Source organism: Pelmatolapia mariae, linkage group LG20 (assembly GCF_036321145.2).
Source record: "Pelmatolapia mariae isolate MD_Pm_ZW linkage group LG20, Pm_UMD_F_2, whole genome shotgun sequence".
Taxonomy (NCBI): domain Eukaryota; kingdom Metazoa; phylum Chordata; class Actinopteri; order Cichliformes; family Cichlidae; genus Pelmatolapia; species Pelmatolapia mariae.
The window spans coordinates 38,102,911-38,116,221 of NC_086244.1; the positions used below are offsets into that span (position 1 = coordinate 38,102,911).

Consider the following 13,311-nt stretch of genomic DNA (forward strand, 5'->3'; position numbering starts at 1 on the left):
TGGTGATCTATTGGTGAAGGGAGGGCTGATCGGGTATACCCCGCCCTCTTTCTTCTTGCCAGTAGTCTACTCATCAGAGGTCACAGGTGTGTCTGGTCATCATGAAGACACTCGTCCTCCTAGTGGCTAGTGTTGCACTCCTGGTGAGTTTATTAATACTCACCCGAAAGAAAGAAGATGAACAACCCCACCTGCAGACAAGATGGACACATGACAACTCACGCCTTCGTGACATGACACAAGACCACATTCACCCATGGATGAACAATGCATGGTACCGCTATGTCCATGATAGCACACACACTAAAGACTGCTACATCTGCTCACATATGCCGCCAACAACACAGCATGCAACGTTGTATGGCAAAGCAATGAACATAACTCAGGTAAAGTGTGCAGCAAGTTACGCCAGCCTCGGGTACCAGTACCCTGGAATTGTGATCAACCACAGCAATCCTCTGGAGATAGGATTACGAAATGGGACATGTGACAAATGGTTCTGGGTAGACCTGAAAGTGAAGCACAGGAGTAAGGCTGGATCATTCCCAGTCTTTCTCGAAAACAATGGAAATTTGAACCACACCCTATGCTACCGCCAAGAGAACGGATCGACGCCAATGGGAAACACCGCCAACTGCAAAGCAGTACAGACACACGCTCCTGGAGGACCAGTGAAGAGCAGCAACATCTCGAATGGCACCTACTGGGTGCAGGGACTGGCTTGGCTCTGTGGCCAACGAGCCTATTTTATCCTTCCTAGGAATTGGACAGGTCAGTGCGCTCCCATTTTCATATCTGACCACACTTTCAAGATAACCGTGGACGCCACGTCAACAATACGGAAAAGACGAAGCACCCCAGACCTCAAGCGGCATGATTCCATGTGGGGTTCCGATGTCCCAGAGGAATTTAAACTTTGGACTGAAAGACAAAAGGTTGCTCACGCACTCTTCCCATGGGTGGGGGTAGGAAAACACGCTTTAAGAATAGAGACTCTGAATTACCGTTTTGGACTTTTCCTGAACGCTTCATGTAAAATCAACGACGAACAGAATCAAGAAATTGACGCTTTGCGCATTGCAGTAATGCAACACAGGGTAGCATTGGACATGATTCTCGCCGAAAAAGGAGGACTATGTGTCCTCTTTAACAACACATGCTGCACATATATTCCAGATAATGTACACTCATCCAACATGACTGATGCTCTGAGAACACTCAGACAACTTAGGGATGTGCAACAACAAGACTATGTCACAAGCACAGAAGACTGGCTCACGTGGTTTTTAAGTGGCTCTTGGAAGTCCCTGCTGATTAAAGGACTTGTTTTTGTTGGTGTTCTACTACTGTTATTGTGTCTTTTCACTTCATGTGTTATACCTTGTTTGAAGAACATGGTGTCAAAAATGGTAACTGCTTCAATTAATGCTTACATCACCCTACCACAGAATGAAGAAGATGATAATGAGATAGACATTTGGATATAACATACTCACAAAACCCACTATTTAATGATGTCTTGGCTAAAAATGTTTCACAAGTGGCCATAGACTGATACAATGTTAGTGAGTTGCTATGTACATATATAGAAGACAAGATCAAACAACAGGAGGGAATGTTAAGATTTTATTATGTTTATTATGTTTATGCTTAAAAGTACATTTCATTTTACATTTTATTGGATTATGTTTGCTCTTTTAGTATTCAGCTTAAATAGAGAAGTTATGAACGCTGTGCAAACTCAACAGGAAGCCTGCCGCTGTGCAAGCTTAAACAGGAAGCTTGCAGCCAGTACAGTTTTATTTTCACTCTTCCTGTATGTTTCTGAGTTCGAATATGCTTGAGTATAAATAAAGGCTGACAACTGCTGCAGGGTGTGAGTCTCCGTTGAGCCCTCACCCGTGTGCACGTTAACTTGCAAACCTGTCTGAGTGTCAATTATTCTGACCTGAGTTGCATTACAGGAAAACTCCTGACAGCTCCTCACTGACAAAACAAGTCCAGTAAATGCACTTTTATCTTCAAGTTTGGGACAGTAATCTGTCTTAATTTATTTTGTGCTTTAGTTATGATATGGGGAAAAGTTCTGTGGTTATCTATCCGTCCTGTTCGCATAAACCCAAAGTTCAGGAAAATCTTCTTTAGATCTGTTCAGTTTTATTCATGTGGCACGACTTAAACAGTCAAGTACGTTATATTGTAAGGTAAAGACCCCAAAGAGTTAATCTCGGACAAATGTTCACACAAATGTGAATTACATTCACTTCATTAATGAAGTGAATGCAATTCAGTAATCAAATGTGTTTGGCTATAACTGACTACATGTGTATACTGTACCATAAGTGGACAGACATGGATGTAAACCACACCTTAACCATTTGGCTGAGGCAAAACTACCACAAGGCAGTGATTCTAACTAAAAGGTACTCTGGATATTATTAAATGTGAACATATTGTTAAATATGACATTTTTTGTTTGTCAGGTGTTCTGTTTGAAGAAAACACTTGGTAGCCACTTGAATGAATATAAATAAACACATTTACATGAGGGCAACCTGATTTCAAGGAAATAAAAATGCTTAAATTTGAAAGCTTGTGAGTTATTTTGTTCATGTATCAGCTGTTTAGTCGTTTTATGACAAGATGGATGCTGTCGTTATATTTTAGTATAGTGTTTGAGTTAAGGAGAATAAAAGAATATTTAACATTAACTGTACCAGTGTTGTTGTGTACGAAGCACAAATTAATTTAAAAAGTTTTAATTTATGAATTTTTGAGCATATGGTGTACTAGGTTGTAACTGCATAGAATTGTACGTTTAAGGATATAAAGAACTATATTTAATGAGTTACAGTGAAAAGAAGTGCTTGGAAATAGTAATATAAACAGAAATTTCAATTTTTCTATTAACAGAAAATATCAGTTAATGATACAGAAAATATACTGTGAATAAACGGAATTTTCCATTTTATAGCGGAAGGAAATGTCCGTAAATAGTAGTGATGGAATTTCCGGCTGTTTTTAGAGAACCGGCTCTTTCAGCTCGGCTCACTAAAAAGAGCCGGCTCTTTCGGCTCCCAACCGGCTCTTCAGGTTGTTTTGTTGCTTTAATTAATTTATTATTAACAACAATATAAAATTATGCACAAAAGTAATTACTAATGTAAAAAAAAAAAAACTGTGGTTTTATTTATATATGTTTATATATGTCACGGTCCTGGGTCGGTGACCCAGTGTTGAGTTTCTTGTGTCTCAGAGTTTTGTATTATGATCTTAGTTCTCTTTGCTGCCCCAGTTTATTGTATAGTCTAGTGCAGGGGTCAGCAACCTTTAACACCCAAAGAGCCATTTGGACCCAGTTTCCACCGAAAATAAAACACTGGGAGCCGCAAATACTTTTTGACATCTAAAATGAAGATAACACTTATTGTTTTTTACCTTTATGCTTTGTATAAACACCTAAAGTGTGTTGCTTATGAAATCCATGAAGTGCTACAGAGAAAATTAAATTTTATTTATGTAATGAACACATTTTGAACTCTTAAAAAAATATAACAAAAAGGAAAGACACCCAGTTGAAGGTATATTTTAAATAAATTAAAAAGCTGAACTTAAATTATTCACATACCAAACAAAAACTGTAGTGAGCCGTCATCCTTATATCACATTTAGGATTTCACAGCCTGTAGCAGAGCCTTGACCTGAATTTAAAAAATAATTGGAAAAAATCACTTAACTGCTAAAAAAAAAGAAAAAAAAGAAAAAGAAATATTTTTCAAAATATCTGCATAAATATTTATTTTACGTGGTTAATGTGTGTGGCAGGGCGTGGTCTGCAGTGCCGCTGCAGGGAAGGCGGACGCAACTGAGCGGCTTTCACAATCAAGCCTCACCGGCTTAAAGTCTGTTCTCTCTCTGCTGTTGTGTTGGTATGTGTCGGGCTGTGAGCTGGAAAGCTACAGCCGGCTGTGTGGCTACAGCAACCATGTGTAAAAAGGGGTCAATAAAGAAAAAAGCATGTTCGTGCAAACATCATCTGGTCTGCCGTGGTATGTTTACAATGGGACTTCTGCTCCCGACTGTCTGCGCACAGCATCTGCAAATCGGGACTGTACGAATTCACTTCATTTTTACGCAGGACTGTAAGCTGTCATCTCTGAGGCGTGAGCGGTGTTTGTTTTTACTGTGGTTCATGGTGGAGAATAGCTGCTCACATACGTATCTGGATCCGAACGAAGATCCATACTTGGCCTGCCTGGGGTTGAAAGTCTCCATAAATGCACGGCATTTCGGCGGGTATGGTTTATGCGAGTGCTTATTTTAAGCGCTAAAAAATAATAACATAATTTTACTTTTATATTTCAAGATCACAATAATCTTCCAATTTAGAACTACAAGTTAAAAAAGAACGAACACAAAAAAATACACTTCAGTTAAATAATTTTTTTCCAAACCACGTGGAGCCGCAGTATAAAGACTAAAGAGCCGGAGCCAGTTGCCGACCCCTGGTCTAGTGTCTTAGTTTGGCTTTCTTGTATTCTGTTTAGTTCTCTGAGTATTTAGTAGCTGCCCTCTGTGTCTCTTTGTTGTTGTTCTCTGTGTTTCTTAGTTGCGCTGTCTCCCCTAGTCAAGTCTGCGTCTGTGCTACTTCCTGTTTTACTTTGAAGTTCTGTGTCTCATGTGAGTGTATCCTACTTTGCTTCCTTGTCTCGTCAGTTCTGATTTCTCCCAGCAGTGCCCTCCTTCTGTGTCTCATTCCCCTCGTTACTTCCCAGTGTATTTCAACCCTGTGTTTCTCTGAGTCAGTGTCGCGTCGTCCCTCATGCTGTGTGGATCGCCCTGTGTTTCCTGTAAGTTTAGGTTGTCATTTCCCAGTTTAGTTTAGTTTGCTTTGTATGCTCGTTTTCCTGTGACCAGCAAATAAAGCTGTGGTTTTGAGTTCATCCCTCGAGTCTGAGAGTCTTGCATTTTGAGTCCTCATCTCCTGCCTGCCACACAGCACATCTTGACAATATATAAATATATACGGTGGCACCTAGAGACAAAGCACATACAAACTCCAAAAAGCACAAGAAATTCCAAAGCACATACAAACTCCAAAACACATTTCTAGCGTTAACTGACCTTCCAAAACAGAGCTACCTAGATCACTTCAATTACACAATTGAAAGAATATGTGTATTGTTTGTGTATTTATACACAAGCACTCATATATATTCAAATAATTTAAAAAAAAATTCATTTACCTGTTACTACCACACACCAAATCTGGGCGTTGGTACTTCTTGGCTTGTGTAGCCACTAGGTAACAAAAGCTCGACACTGCCTCTAGCATCCTGGAGCACTTCTGTTGTGTTTTGTACGTGTTTTGGAGTTTGTACGTGCTTCGGAGTTTTTACGTGTTTTGGAGTTTGTATGTGCTTCGGAGTTTGTACGTGCTATGGAACTTTTACGTGTTTTGGAGTTTTTACGTGTTGTGGAGTTTGTACGTGCTTTGTCTCTAGGGGCCACCGTAAATATACTTTTATTTATTCACTCCAAATAAAATGTAATAAATAAATCATATAATACAAAAAACAACTATTTACATTTCAACATTAACTATTTAAATTTTCAGCTTTTTCCTTTTAAACAAATTTAAAGTGAAACAACACAAAACACTGCAAACCACAACACAATTAAATATAAATATAAAAAAAAGATGAAAACAAAAAAAAGATGGACATTCTCTATGGAGGACCACAAGAGCCACGCGCATCGAAATAAAAATTTCTGTGCTTTAATAATGAATTGTAGAATAAATTCTGCAATTGTAAATTCATTTTTGAATTCCAATTTAATAAACTGCATTTCAAAATCCTTTTTCCAATTGCATTTCAAAATCCTTTTTCCAATTGCACTTTAATAAACTGCATTTTAAAATCCTTTTTCCACCTGCAATTTAATAAACTGCAGTTCAAAATCCTTTTTCCACCTGCAATTTAATAAACTGCAGTTCAAAATCCTTTTCCACCTGCAATTTAATAAACTGCAGTTCAAAATCCTTTTTCCACCTGCAATTTAATAAACTGCAGTTCAAAATCCTTTTTCCACCTGCAATTTAATAAACTGCAGTTCAAAATCCCTTTTCCACCTGCAATTTAATAAACTGCAGTTCAAAATCCCTTTTCCACCTGCAATTTAATAAACTGCAGTTCAAAATCCCTTTTCCACCTGCAATTTAATAAACTGCAGTTCAAAATCCCTTTTCCACCTGCAATTTAATAAACTGCAGTTCAAAATCCATTTCCCTTTCCTGTTCGCTCCGGGATTAGCTGCTGGATTAGCTCCTGGATTAGCTGCTGGATTAGCTCTTCGATTAACAACTTGCTGGAGGCTATTCAAATTAGCCACACCGTGGGATGCAAGGAGCTCTCTGATTGGTTGGTCAGACACAGGCTGTCTGCCAGCCTGGATTTTTCTAGCTCATAGCTTCGCCCTGCTAAGAAGCGTGTGTGCTTGTACAAAGGCCGTTCAGCCTCGGGATTTACACTCGGCTCGACACGGATATGTGAAGAATGAAGGGACCCTGCAGCGAAACGGAGAGCGCAACCTCTGACTGAGTGCCTGTTTACGCAGTCTGACCACCTGTTGAAGGTAACGTGCTAACGTGGCTAACGCTAGCATCACCGCACGTAGCCCCGTTATTTTAAGGACATCTTAGTTTATGAAAGTTTTACGTCGCAGCTGTACGAGCTAGCTGCGTGTTTTGTAAGCTGCTGTGCTCTTCACAAATAAAGCTGGAAGCAGCTCAGACTGTTAGAACCAGCACTGAGGCCTGTTACATTTATACAGTGTTAGAGCAATGGCTGCAACCTACAGCCTTTAAACTAGCGATTAAAATGCTGACAGTAAACTCGTCAGTCCAGATGTTACCACATTACTTTGTGATACTTAGAGTTAAAACAACTGAGACAGGCTGATTAAAATAACAGCTGTCAGTTCTCTCATTCCTTATATCAAGACTGGAGATCACACTACTGATTTCAGTTCATTTAATATGTGAGTGCACAGATTCATTCTCAACTGGACATAAATGATGATCAAAGGTTGTATATATGATGAATTCATCAAATCCCAACCTCTAACACAGTGCGCTGAATCTTAGCTTTGAATGTCCAGTATATTCTAATCAGTGCAATTTAAGCATTCACTGAACCTACAGTAATTGAAATTGATTTAATAAACTGCAGTTCAAAATCCTGATCAAACTGAATCAAAATTGATTCAGTTTAGTACTTTTCTCTGTATGCTCTGTGATTATAAAGGCCTTAAATTCTGTGATATATACTGTAAATGATTTTCACAGAGGTCTTAAAGTAGTTAAATCACTGCTGATAGTCTGGTTGTTTATATTTTCACGTTTTTGTGTCTGTAGGGCTGTTTGATGACGATTTGGACTCCTCTGGGAGATGAGGACGCACCCACATCTGTTCCATACTGCAGCCATTGATGGTGTTACAGCTTTGAGTCAGCTTTAGGCCATCAGATGCACACACTGGAAAACCAGCACCTGGACTTCATGCAGGAGAGACGGCCTCAGTGATTTAGGTTCATAAGCGAGTTCAAACATTTCTGGCCTCTTATCACTTAGATTCCTTAATCTTAAAAGTGAATGCATTTAAAGCAGGAACTGCACACCTAGCTGTCCAAAGTTGGGCAGCATGAGTATTGTAAAGTTTTGTAGGGTCCTTGTTAAAAATTCCACAAGCACCACATTTGTCATATATAGTTCATTTTGTACAGGACATTGTTGAAATTATAAACTATATATTCTAGTTGTCCACTTGTCAGTAATTTTTGAGTAAATGGATGTCAGTGATAAATCAGTGGTGATTCACCTGCAAATGTTTTTAACAAACTTTGTTTTTTGTAGAATTCATCAGCAGCTGTGAAGAGATGCATTTGAATATCTTCTGGTTCCACTTTTCCTTCCCAGAAAGCTGAGGATGGCTAATTCCTGACAAGGACACACACCTCAGCGCTTATCATTGGTGTTACATCCTCCGTGCAGCAATTCCAGAGAAAACGAGAGAGCAACGACCACTCATTAAGACCAGCCAGAAATCTGTCCCTTTCTGGCAGCTGTGGAAACTTCCAATAAGAAAGTTTGCATTCTTAGAACAATGCTGGGTCATGTGTGATGTGTCATATGAGGATATTACATTTTGACTTAATTCTGCTCAATTAAGTGTTTTGATCGTTGATCCAGTATAGCAGCTTTGTGTTGTGCTGCAAGTTAAAACTCATTGTCCTCATGAGCACAGCATCTAACAACTCTCCTTAAAAAAAACGAATGACTTTAACTGGACACAATGGTTTCCAGTGGGAGATACATTCATCACTCATCCGTGACACTGGAGAAGTCACCTGGATGAGTGATAAAACAATTTTCCATGGAAAATCCAGAGGAACTAAACTTTGTTGTTGTTTCTCTGGGCTCAATTTCAGCCTCAGGAGCATCTCTCAGAAGAAAACATTTTGCAAATAATCAGATAAAAAAGATTGTTGAACCAGGTGGTATTCTCTGGAGTTTAAGACCAAAACTGAACTCAGTGAATTGACATTGGACTGGAATTCATAAGATGAATAGAAATACTGCTGAAGCTGAATGATATATATATGTGTGTGTGTGTGTGTGATCTTTGTTTTCTCCAATTCACCAGGTCTGTAAAGTTCAGTATGACTGTAGTACATGATACAAAAGAATAAATACAGAAGAATAACAACTTTATGTGAATAACTTTACTCTTCTTAAAAATAACTCATAAAACAAGTAAAAGTACAAATGTGTACAAGTTAGAGACTTCCTCAGTAAGTTTACACTCTTTTGGAGTGATTGTAATTGTGTGTTAAAGAGAAAGAGATTAGGAGGTAAAGTAGAGGATGCAGAGTCCATCACTGAGGCCGTCTCTCCTGCATGAAGTACGGGCGCTGGTTTTCCAGTGTGTGCGTCTGATGGCCCAAAGCTGACTCAGAGCTGTAACACCATCCATGGCTGCAGTATGGAACAGATGTGGGTGTGTCCTCATCTCCCAGAGGAGTTCATATCGTCATCAAACAGCCCTACAGACACAAAAAACATGTGAAAATATAAACAACCAGACTATCAGCAGTGATTTAAGTACTTTAAGACTTCTGTAAAAATCATTTACAGTATATATCACAGAATATAAGGCCTTTATAATCACAGAACATACAGAGAAAAGTACTAAACTGAATCAATTTCAGCTTTCATTTTTCATGATGTATATTGTATTAATAATTAAATTTCATTATCTGTATCTTTACCACACATTTGCCACACAGGTGTAGATACTGTAGGTTCAGTGAATGCTTACATTGCACTGATTAGAATATACTGGATATTCAAAGCTAAGATTCAGCGCACTGTGTTAGAGGCTGGGATTTGATGAATTCATCATATATACAACCTTTGATCATCATTTATGTCCAGTTGAGAATGAATCTGTGCACTCACATATTAAATGAACTGAAATCAGTAGTGTGATCTCCAGTCTTGATATAAGGAATGAGAGAACTGACAGCTGTTATTTTAATCAGCCTGTCTCAGTTGTTTTAACTCTAAGTACCATAGAGTAATGTGGTAACATCTGGACTGACGAGTTTACTGTCAGCATTGTAATCGCTAGTTTAAGGCTGTAGGCTGCAGCCATTGCTCTAACACTGTATAAATGTAACAGGCCTCAGTGCTGGTTCTAACAGTCTGAGCTGCTTCCAGCTTTATTTGTGAAGAGCACAGCAGCTTACAAAACACGTAGCGAGCTCGTACAGCTGCGACGTAAAACTTTCATTAGCTAAGATGATCTTAAAATAACGGGGCTACGTGCGGTGATGCTAGCGTTAGCCACGTTAGCACCTTACCTTCAACAGGTGGTCAGACTGTGTAGACAGGCACTCAGTCAGAGGTTGGCTCTCCGTTTCGCTGCAGGGTCCCTTCATTCTTCACATATCCGAGTCGAGCCGAGTGTAAATCCCGACGCTGAACGGCCTTTGTACAAGCACACACGCTTCGTAGCAGGGAGAAGCTATGAGCTAGAAAAATCCAGGCTGGCAGACAGCCTGTGTCTGACCAACCAATCAGAGAGCTCCTTACATCCCACGGTGTGGCTAATTTGAATAGCCTCCAGCAAGTTGTTAATCGAAGAGCTAATCCAGCAGCTAATCCAGGAGCGAACAGGAAAGGGAAAAGGGATTTTGAACTGCATTTTATTAAATTGCAGGTGGAAAAAGGATTTTGAACTGCAGTTTATTAAATTGCAAGTGGAAAAAAGGATTTTGAACTGCAGTTTATTAAATTGCAAGTGGAAAAAGGATTTTGAACTGCAGTTTATTAAATTGCAAGTGGAAAAGGGATTTTGAACTGCAGTTTATTAAATTGCAAGTGGAAAAAGGACTTTGAACTGCAGTTTATTAAATTGCAAGTGGAAAAGGGATTTTGAACTGCAGTTTATTAAATTGCAGGTGGAAAAAGGATTTTGAACTGCAGTTTATTAAATTGCAAGTGGAAAAAGGATTTTGAACTGCAGTTTATTAAATTGCAACTGAAAAAAGGATTTTAAAATGCAGTTTATTAAAGTGCAATTGGAAAAAGGATTTTGAAATGCAATTGGAAAAAGGATTTTGAAATGCAGTTTATTAAATTGGAATTCAAAAATGAATTTACAATTGCAGAATTTATTCTACAATTCATTATTAAAGCACAGAAATTTTTATTTCGATGCGCGTGGCTCTTCTGGTCCTCCATAATTCTCTGTCATATGGGCCTGCATGAATAAATCTTTTATCATCCGCAACTGAAAATAGTTGTGAATGATTACTATACCTTTCTAATGTGACGTTGTTTTCCCTGGCTCTCTTTCTCTCTCTTTCCCTCCGGCTCTGTTCCTGTGCTACTGTGAGTGTAACTACCGCCCCTCCCCCCTCCTCCCAGCGCGAAGCACAAGGCTCACGTGCGGAGTGAAGCGGAAAAAAAGTGCGAGAGACAGAGGGTGAGAGAAGAAAAAAAAAAAACCACAGCTCCCAATAAGGAGCCGGCTCGCTTCGTTCACTTCAAAGAGTCGGCTCTAAGAGCCATTTCGTTCGCAACAGACACATCACTACTGCACAAACTGCTGGGTTATAAAAACAGAACAATCAAAACAACATTTAATTGTTAAGAAGAGGGAATATAATTTAGCTACATAAACTGGTTTTTCCCTGAGAAAATATTAAACGAATCAGCAAAGAAAAAAAAATTCCAGTGCAGTTGTTAAACAGCTGTTTCCATGAAGTTTCCGTCACAGTGTATACATCAATGCACAACTGAGGGTTGAAGGAAAACCTAATGAGAACCCCCCGGCTAGCTATCGAGCTGGTGGGTAACAGTCTTTGAAAATGTCAGTGCACTTTTGCAAATATGTGATATCTTGATAAACCAAGCAGATATTTGTTCACACAGCTACATTCTTGCCTGAAAACATCTTAAGAGTTTATTTTATGACCCAGAAAGAGTAATACGAGTAATATTAAAACTAAGTGGCTGCCGCCGGCTGGGCCATGCTATGAATTGTGGGATATGGTGGGCCACGATGGATATACCCGACGCATCCTTCAAATCTGGGGAAAAGGAGGACGCATTTGTCGGCTGCATTTAGAGGAGTCTACGAATTTGGAGAGCCTTCGTTGCATCGCTGTGACGTAATCGGCCTACAAATGTGGCCTCAGCAGGATGCAGCCTCAGAATTTGGACACCCCCATAGTTTATGTTTACTTATATAAACACTGAGTTGAATTAACAGAGAATTGAATAATCAAACCTTTTACTTTGTTAAATCTCACAAAATTTTGTCTTTTGAACAAATTGTTGTTTTAGTTAACAACCTCGGGTGAAACCAACTCTGATCAGCTGTACAGAAACGATCAAAATAAACAAACAGGCTCTTCAAATCAGAAATGTCAAAGTCAAATTTATTTTTATAGCACATTTAACAAATCAACCAATGTGCTGTACAATTAAGATTATTAAAAGACATAAAAACATAGGGATATATGTTACATGAAATAATCAACTTAAAGACCTCAACTATGTACATTATTAATATCTCTGAACAGATTTTATTTTTACATTTTGATTTCAGTGCTCCATGTCATCCAGGATTAACTGGAGCAGGTGAGGCATGCTGATGGAGGGGGCATCCAGGCACAGAGATATTAAGTCCATCCACTTTAGGAACCGGATCCAGCTAAAGATCCGGTCCTTCCTCCTGACACCTTTCTTCCTATTGCACAGGAGGACCTCTGAAATCCAGGCCGCGATGTAAAAAGCCCTGTGACCATTGGGCTCTTTGGTGAGCAGCTTCTGCTTCATGAAGAGCTTCTCGAGGAAGACTTGAATAAATGATGGTGAGCTGACCGTCTTGAGCAGGGGCAGCCAAAAGCGCAGAAACCTTTTTGGCAGTCTGGGCTCTGTGAGACTGGCGCTGGATGATGTGTCACAACACAATTCTTCCAGCTGTTCAACTGTAGGAACCAGAAATCCATCCTCCAGCAGCACATCAATAAACAGATTACTGGACTTCATGGCAAACTTTTTGATTCTATTTAATATGCCACCTTCCTGCCGCTTGAGGCCAGTCTCCTTATACTTGGCCCAGTACTCTTCTTTGAGCCACTCCAGGGCCGCCTCACATCCCTGTCGCAGCGACTTCAGGGATGGAGGAGTCTTCCAGTGAGTGGCCCTGTGCCTCACATCTACCAGCCACTCTGGGATCTTTAGCTTTTTAGCCCCGGTCTTCATTGTCCGGGACTTCCTCTTCTTTTTGCCCTCTGTGATGAGGCTAACAAACCTCACAAAGGCCATCTCTTCCTCGTTTAGCAGTCCGGACCGGTCACGCACCTGGCAGCGAACCAGATCCGCCATGCAATCAATATCCACAGAAGATATCTTAGGACACCTGTCCCTCCAAGCCGATATCCTCTGTAAGGCTAACTTTTGCAGAGAGGAGTCCCTGGAGAACAGGTTGTGGCGAACCTGATCCCACTCTGCGTTGTTCAGTCTGGCAGCCATTTTACAGAGGACTTACTCAGCGCACACACAGATATTATATTAAAAATCATAACGGTCACGCCTTTGAATTCGTACCGTTACTTTTTGTACAGCATCCAGGAAATGACGTAGACTGTTTCTACTGCTTCATTTGCATTTTACATTCACTCTGTGGGCACATCTCAGCTAAAATCTCATATAAACCATTTCTACAACCACCAAAC

At 39.7% G+C, this 13,311-nt stretch overlaps 1 protein-coding gene across 1 annotated transcript; it reads right to left on the bottom strand.

Annotated features, from left to right (window-relative positions):
• Window positions 1–12,175: 12,175 nt before the first annotated feature.
• On the bottom strand, window positions 12,176–13,108 carry LOC134619302 (ribosomal biogenesis protein LAS1L-like). Its single transcript, XM_063465063.1, has one exon. The coding sequence runs from the start codon at window positions 13,106–13,108 to the stop codon at window positions 12,176–12,178; it is 933 nt and encodes a 310-aa protein (XP_063321133.1).
• Window positions 13,109–13,311: the final 203 nt, after the last annotated feature.